At 37.8% G+C, this 8,022-nt stretch overlaps 2 protein-coding genes across 2 annotated transcripts; both read right to left on the bottom strand.

Annotated features, from left to right (window-relative positions):
* On the bottom strand, nucleotides 1-2,116 carry LOC120338155 (uncharacterized). Its single transcript, XM_078118355.1, has 3 exons — nucleotides 2,094-2,116; nucleotides 552-1,975; nucleotides 1-410 (listed from the first exon to the last, which is right to left on the bottom strand). The coding sequence occupies exons 1-3, from the start codon at nucleotides 2,114-2,116 to the stop codon at nucleotides 1-3; spliced, it is 1,857 nt and encodes a 618-aa protein (XP_077974481.1).
* On the bottom strand, nucleotides 2,072-7,581 carry LOC120337139 (uncharacterized). Its single transcript, XM_078118768.1, has 2 exons — nucleotides 7,189-7,581; nucleotides 2,072-6,929 (listed from the first exon to the last, which is right to left on the bottom strand). Exon 2 carries the CDS (start codon nucleotides 6,572-6,574, stop codon nucleotides 2,219-2,221), a length of 4,356 nt encoding a protein of 1,451 aa, XP_077974894.1. The 5' UTR covers nucleotides 6,575-6,929; nucleotides 7,189-7,581; the 3' UTR covers nucleotides 2,072-2,218.
* Nucleotides 7,582-8,022: the final 441 nt, after the last annotated feature.

Here is an 8,022-nt window from a genome sequence, read left to right as displayed (position 1 = left end):
CTAATTACAAGCATGCAATAAAATAAGCTTTGTAACAGGTCTTTGAAGAACAGAATATTGGGTCTGGACACTAACAGATCGAACAAGGCCCTCCTTGCCAGGGAAAGTCTTGATAACTCTACCCAACAGCCAGGTATTTCGTGGCAAGTTATGATCCACAATGAGAACAATGTCATCCTCGCTCATATTACGTTGAGGTTTGTTCCACTTTTTTCTTTGTTGTAAAAGAGGTAGATACTCCTTTCTCCATCTTTGCCAGAAAATATCTGCCAAATACTGGACCTGTTTCCAGCGTTTCCTCGAATACACATCCTTTTGTTCAAACAAACCTGGTGGAAGAACAGGTTCTTGTTTTAATAACAATGATGAATTTGGAGACAGTGGTGTCAAGTCATTTACATCACTTGAAACTGTTGTAATTGGACGTCCATTTATAATAGATTCACATTAACACATCAAAGTGGATAGAGCCTCATCGCTTAAAGTTTGTTCCCGACAAATTGAATTAAATACCTTTCTGACAGTCCGAATTTGTCTTTCAAAAACACCACCATGATGTGAAGCGGAAGGTGTTTGAAATATCCATTTTATATTTTTCTGAAGCAGATAATCATGAACTTGCTTCTGATTCCAACATTTTATTGCTTGACGAAGTTCATGTTCAGCGGCCACAAAATTTGAACCATTGTCACTTCGAATTTCCAACACTTGACCTCTACGAGAAACAAATCTCCTTAAAGCCATTATAAATGAGTTCATGTCCAAATTTTGAGCTATTTCCACACGTACTGCACAGGTAGTTAGACATGTGAAAAGAACCCCATATCGCTTAACATCATTTCTTCCTTGACGAATGAAGAAAGGCCCAAAACAGTCCAAAGCCACATATGAAAATGGTGGTTTATCAGGAGTTACTCTATCAACAGGCAAATCCGACATTTCTTGATATTCGGGTTTACGCTGCTTTCTTCTGCACAAGACACAATTGTTGATAATTTTCCTCACTAATGAAGTCCCCTTTACAATCCAATAGTTCTGCCTAATTTCTGCAAGAACATATTCTCTTCCATTGTGTCCAGTTGTCCTATGAATATAATCAACCATCAGGGATGCAATAAGACTGTCTTTTGGTATAACAATTGGATGCTTAGCATCATAACTAATTGGAGCATCTTTGATTCTGCCTCCAACACGAAGAATATCATTTTTCAAGAAAGGACGCAGCGAAATCAAAGTGCTTGATTTTGGAATTTCTTGATTATTTGACAGCAAACGTATTTCTTCGCAGAAATATTTTGATTGTTCATATTTGATTATCTCCAATTCCGCATTTCGTAGTTCAGTAACAGAAAGTGGTTGAATACGATTTTCTTTTGGCAGGTTAGAAGGCAATTCATTTGCATTAAGTTTTAAAAACAACATATTTTTACCTCGTAATATCCAGGCAAAAGCTTTCTTCAGACGAAACCAGTCTGAATATTTTGAAATTATACGATCTAGGACCGATTTTTCACTTGCTGTATTTGAAAAACATTGTATCGATTCTTTTTTCACCTCAAGATTATCCGTAGAGCAATCGTTCATAAAATCGGGCTGTAAAGGCCATTCCTCAGCAGCTTGCAACAAAAAATGAGGACCAGATTTCCAGTATTGGCAATTCAAAAACGCATTAACTGAAAGTCCCCTTGAGGCAACATCTGCTGGGTTCAGTTGTGAAGGCACATAACGCCATTGTTCAATTTCAGAGGTTTCTTTTATCAAGTTTACTCTATTGGCCACAAAAGTTTTAAATACTTTATCTGTATTTGCCAGGTATCGAAGAACAGTTGTACTGTCGGTCCAAAAATATGAAGCCGAAATTGGAAGTTTGAGTTCCTTTTTTAGAAATGCACCATTTTTAGCAGAAATTGTTGCTGCACAAAGTTCGAGTTGCGATATTGTTGAACCATTTAAAGGGACAAGTCTGGTTTTTCCACTTATAATAGCACAATGAACTTGTTCATACGTATTTGTAATTCTAATGTAAGACACAGCACCATATGACTTTTCAGACGCATCTGAAAAATGATGAAGTTGTATATCGATTATTTTACCAAAATCTTTTGGTGTATAGCATCTCGGTACATTGAAATTCTTTAATTTTGGTAAATCAGAAAGCCATTTTGACCATTCTTTCTTCAATTCTGGTGGAATAGGATCGTCCCAATCAAATTTCTTCCTACATAAATCTTGAATCAAAACTTTCATAGGTTGGCTGAACTGGCTGACCGAAACCAAGAGGATCAAAAATAGAATTAATAGTTGACAACAATCCTCTTTTTGTAGCAGGTTTATCCTTATGTTTGACACGAAAGCACAAAGTATCTTGTTCTACATCCCAAATCATGCCAAGCGCCTTTTCCACTGGCAGGTCATCCACTGAGAGATCCAATCCTTTGACATCTTTCGCACGATGCTCTTCCGGAATTGACAACAAAACAACTCGATCATTACTGACCCATTTTGTTATTTCAAATCCACCTTTGGATACTAAATTTCTTACATTCTTGACATGATCTATAGCTTCCTCAGCATTGGGTTTTGAATCCAAAAAATCATCAACGTAGAAAGCATCATAAACAGCATTCACAGTGCTTTCACTAAAATCTTCTTTATTATCTTCAGCAGTCCTTTTCAAGGCAAAATTGGCACAACTGGGTGAGCAGATTGTACCAAAAAGAAATGAAGTCATTCTAAAGCAGGCCACAGGTTGTGAGACATCACCATTGCGCCACCAAAGAAATCTCAAAAAATCTCTATGAGGTTCGGAAACTTTCACTTGGTGAAACATTGCTCGGATGTCTCCTTGAATTGCAACGGATTGTTTTCGAAAACGAGCCAGTACACCAACCAAATTATTTGCTAGATCTGGCCCCTGTAACAGAACGTCATTTAAACACAGTCCAGAAAATTTAGCTGAACAATCAAATACAACACGAAGGCTTTTCTTTTCTGGGTGGCGCACTCCTTGGTGACTAAGATACCAAGTTTTACCATCACATTCCCCTGAATTATTGACCTTCTCTGCATAACCATTATCAATCATATCATTTACAAAACTTTTGTATTCATTGTAGAAATCCGGTTCTTTTAAAAATCGTCTTCTGAGATATTCTAATCTTTGTTCTGCATGACTTTTGTTTTTTGGCAAAATCACATTAGGATTTTTAAATGGAAGATCAATTTCATAATGTCCATCCGTTGTCAAATGAATAGACTTGTTCACTCTTTCCATGAAAATTTCTTGACTAGGGGAAAATTCTGGTTTTTCGTTTTGTATCGAATCGACCACTTCAGTGCACATTTTACAAAGTGGGTGCACACTAGATTTGACAAAAAAATTAGAATTTGATCTTTCAACTTTCTTAGTTTTGGGAGGACAGCTAATCATCCATCCAGCAGGGCATCTTACAGCAGAATATTCATCTGGCCCGTGTACAAATTCCAATGGCTTATGTAGAGCAAAATTATCTTTTCCTATCAGCAAGCCAACTTCTTGATTTAGCCTGGGAATAACCACATCCTTGAATTCCTGAAACTGATCCACATCCTTCTGTGTTGGAATATTTGAAACATCAATATCGATACATTTATTAGAAAACAGTTGACCCAATGCAATAAAATCAGATTCTTCAAAATGGGATAGCTCAATGTCGTTAATAACAGAGCTTTTCTTTTGTTCAGTCACATTTGAAATAGTACGAATATTTAAATTTGTTTCCTGATCAGTGGCATTCAATCTTTGCATGAGCGCTTCACTTATAAAAGAACATGTTGAGCCAGTGTCGAAAAAGACATTTGTTAACACAACATCATTCTGTCCTTTCACACGTACCTTGACTGGAATTACGTTTAATAACATTCTTGCTTCACTGGCAGAATTCACAAACGCACTAAATTTATTTGCTTCTCTGTTTTCAATAGTATTTTTTGATACAGAAGCATCATCAGCAGGCTTATGATGTTCAGATTGATCATCCGCATTTACATTATCTGGGGGGTGCAAAAGCGTAGTATGCTTTCGCTTACAATTTGGAACTCTGCATGGGTTCTCGCGTCTGCACTGCCTTGACCAGTGCCCTTTTTGTAGACAAGAAAAACATAATTTCAAATCCCTCACAAATCTTTCTCTGTCCGCATGTTTCATGTTCCTAAACTCTTGACATTGATTCAGGAAATGAGTGCCACTGCATTTAAAACATTTAGGAATTGGTTTGTCAGCAGCGGAGACAGTTGTAGTAAAATATGACTTGTGTTGCTTCATTGGTTTATTTGCAATTTCTCTGGGTTTTTGGACATTATTTGTTTCAGGATTAGAAAGGTTTGACAATTCCCTCGTTTTCTTACGCACATATGACACAAGATGTGCTAAAGTCAAGTCCTTTTCTTTCACATGAAGAGTATCAACCACCAAAGTTCGCCAACCTGGCCTCCAAACTGATGGCATTCTCCACGATATTTTATCAATGATCATCAAAGACAGACCTTTATTTTTAATACCTTTTAATGTATTTTCACATGCAATTAATTCAACAGCAAACATTGTTAAAGCTTCCAGGTCATTGGTTCTAAGTTGCGGGCCCTCTATAATAGAATTCAAACATGCCTGTTCAATTTGCAATTTATGGCCATAAGTTTCTGCGAGTAATTTCAACGCTTCATCATAGCATGCCGAACCTTTATGTTGGCATCCTTTTACTAGAGCACGAGCAGTGCCTCTTGTGTATTGTAACAGATAAACAAATCTTTGCTTTGCATTCTGCACCTTTGCAGCAATAACGGTATCAAAAATGTCAATAAAGTCGTGGTATTCACCAGAATCACCAGAAAAAACTGGAGGTTCTGTCGGAGGCAAATTTGCTTGCTGGGGCACATAAATCACTTGTGGTGTTGATTGTATTGGTAACTGGCTTGGCTGGGGTATATTAATTTGAGTAGCTTCTTCATTAATAATTGGCATTGTCAGTCTATTGGTGTCACCAGTGACTGCCTGTGACATGTTATAAATTGGAATTGTACCTGTATTTGAACTAAAATTGCTAGCAAAATCAGTGCAAGAATAAGTCATGCAATTACTGGTAGGTGCATTATTACTGATAGTAGAAGCAGCAAAATAACTTGAGCTAGCAGTACAGGTAGGGCATGTAGCATATGAACTCATACGAATAGGCTGAATTTGATTTGCAAGCACATTTACTGGATTCACAGCAGAATTAATTTGTTTAGGAATTGTTATTGAATTATTAACATTATGAGATGCAGTACTAGTCACAACCATACATTCATTCACACCAAGCACACTGGTTGTATGTGGACAACAAATTTCAAAACCAGGGGAGGATGAATAAACCGACATACCTCGATCGCCACCAATAGCAGGAACGGAACGCGTAACATCCCCCAACGTGTAACTTGGTTGATTTGCAGTTGTTAACATGGTCTGAGATGGCACAGTAGATTGAATATTATTTCCAATTGTAGCAGGAGAATAAGATCTTATTTCAGGTGGAGATACATTCTGTATCTCGTTACTATTTGACACATTTGTACAGGTGCCAAGTAACAGTTCACTTCCATTTGTATCGGAAATAGCAGGAAGGTCAAAAGGTAACCCCCTCTCTGCCATAGCTTCCGTAAAGTCAGCATCCAATTCTAACTGGGTGCGCTGATCTCTACGTTTTAGTTCATTTAGTTCTCTGTCTTTGCGTTTTTGGAAACTTTCCTTTTCGATTTGGCGCTTTCTTCTTAGCTCTTCTTCTTCCATTCGAATCTTTTCCTCCTGAATTTGACGTTTTCGTTTGATTTCTTCGTTTTCTCGTATTAACTTTTCTTCTTCAATTTGACGTTTTCGTTTGATTTCTTCGTTTTCTCGTATTAACTTTTCTTCTTCAATTTGACGTTTTCGTCTTATTTCTTCATTTTCCATTCTCACCTTCTCGCTCCAATCTGCTTCTTCTTGAGAAATGGAGTCTTGTAGCTGAATCTTTTCCAGCTCAATCTTTTTTTGTAAATTTAATTTTCTTGCTTTGTAAATATCTTGGATTTGAGAGTCACTGTAAGTGGATACCCGTGACATTACCGATGACGCAGTTCGGATACTTCGAGATCGTAACGAACCCCCAACACTGAAAACTTTTGATTTTTGTGAAACACTGTCACGTGATTGAGCACTATATTTTGATTTCGCTCTTGTGGTCATTTTGTGAACATTCATTTGCTTATCTTCGGCATTGAAAGATGCTACGGACTTCCCTTGTTTATTTGTTTCATTTTCTATTTGGGAAACCGAATCCACATCAGACGATCTTCGAAAAAGGTCATGAATCGAGCCACTACCGGAACCAACAGGAGATAATATTTTTTCAGCAGCGACAACTTCAGGGTCAACTGCAGGCTCTTTCATTTGTGATGACAGTGTTATTGGAACTTGGGACGGTTCTAAATCATCAGATTCTTGTTCTAGCACCATTTCTTGTGCATTTTGAAAACTTTGTACAGCTTCTTCAGTGTATTGAACTGGATTTGACTCAGCCATAATTTTATGTCCACTAGTAAAGGCCTTTGAATTTCACAATTGTCAATACTTTGTAGAAACGTCAAAAAACTTTATGTTGGCGCAGAGCCTTGATTAAATCTTAATTGTGGAGCGCGGACTCTGCCCACATAGGGTGTACGGATGGCCAATACCAATACTCTCGACGACCAGGTTGCACTCCCAAAAAGACGCGTACTATCACTGTATCAGCATAAGATGTTTTATTTTCTTGTGATGTGTTGCAAACAGTGTAAAACAATACGAACAGATGCAGTACTGCAGTATGAACAGATACACAGTACGAACAACAATACTTCAGTACGAACAGATGCACAATACAAAGAAGTACGGTTTTCTGAAATAACATAAATATAATAAATACACAAATAATAACAAGATCGGGGCAGTAACGTATCAGTACGCCTATACTATTGTAAACAAACCCTAAATATCTTTGTTACGTCACACAATCACCTAATGACCAAATATGGCATCACTAATGGTTATAATAAACAAACACACAAATTACCTCTGCCGGCACTTTCAAGGCCTGACAGGAAAACAAATACAAACCATGTAAAACTTAGAATACAAAACTATATGTATAAACTTACTTGACGTTGTGTCCTCAAGGGTCGCCAAGCAGTAACTTGAACATTAAATCACAATAACTTGACTGAATTACTTAGCAATATTACAATAACAACTGTGAGAAATATCAATAATACACTATTATTAGCAGTACAAATAAATACAGTACATTTTACTAACACTACAAGCCTAAGTCGTTCACTAATTAATCAATTATAAACCCTAAAATAACACTCTCAGACCGACGTCAAAAGAGCCATCAGCCAGAAACTTCCAGAACCCTGCAGCGCGCGCGGTCCCCTGACGTCACTTCCACAAAGTCATTGTGGTGCAATAACCAAGCATTCGATAAGCTGGTCCATGGCGCCAACTTGCGGGAGAAATAATTTTGCTTCAAGATATTGGCGGTAACACTGAATAGTATAGCAGCGTAGGTTAAAAATAGGTAAGTTGTGGCAGATAGGGCGGTGGGTCGAGGATAGTTAAGTTGAGGGAGATAGGGCAGTAGGTCGAGAAGAGAACGGTTTAGGAAGATAGAAAGGTGGTTCGAGGATGCGGAAATGGGTCGGGGATAGAAAAGTTGGGCAGATAGGGAAATAGCGTAGTGGGTCGAGAATAGGGAGGTTGGGGGAGATAGGGCAGTGGGTCGAGGACAGTTTTCAAGTAAACGAATAGCTCGCGGAGGCCCTAAGCGCCTTTAAGGTGATTGAAAGCTGGTCGAAAAATGTCACTATTGGAGTGGAATTTTCTTCAAACTTTTTGTAACCATAAAATAATTTGCCGCGTCATCATAAACGTAATTCATATGCGTGTTTTCGTACTCTACTTTCATAAAATCGAGTGCCATAAAAAGTCCC

Source organism: Styela clava, chromosome 12, assembly GCF_964204865.1.
Source record: "Styela clava chromosome 12, kaStyClav1.hap1.2, whole genome shotgun sequence".
In the NCBI taxonomy this organism is placed as follows: Eukaryota; Metazoa; Chordata; class Ascidiacea; order Stolidobranchia; family Styelidae; genus Styela; species Styela clava.
Note: the sequence above shows the minus strand (reverse complement) of the source record. Positions and strands in the feature narration are given on the sequence as shown.

Bases quoted from the DNA above. Each gene is read 5' to 3' on its own strand.
- LOC120337139 (XM_078118768.1), bottom strand. From the start codon at position 6,574: ATGGCTGAGTCAAATCCAGTTCAATACACTGAAGAAGCTGTACAAAGT.
- LOC120338155 (XM_078118355.1), bottom strand. From the start codon at position 2,116: ATGCTATACACCAAAAGATTTTG. The intron at 1,976-2,093 runs GTAAAATAATCG...TGCTATTATAAG, and splicing joins CTATACACCAAAAGATTTTG to TGGAAAAACCAGACTTGTCC. The intron at 411-551 runs GTGGTGTTTTTG...CAATTACAACAG, and splicing joins ACCTTCCGCTTCACATCATG to TTTCAAGTGATGTAAATGAC.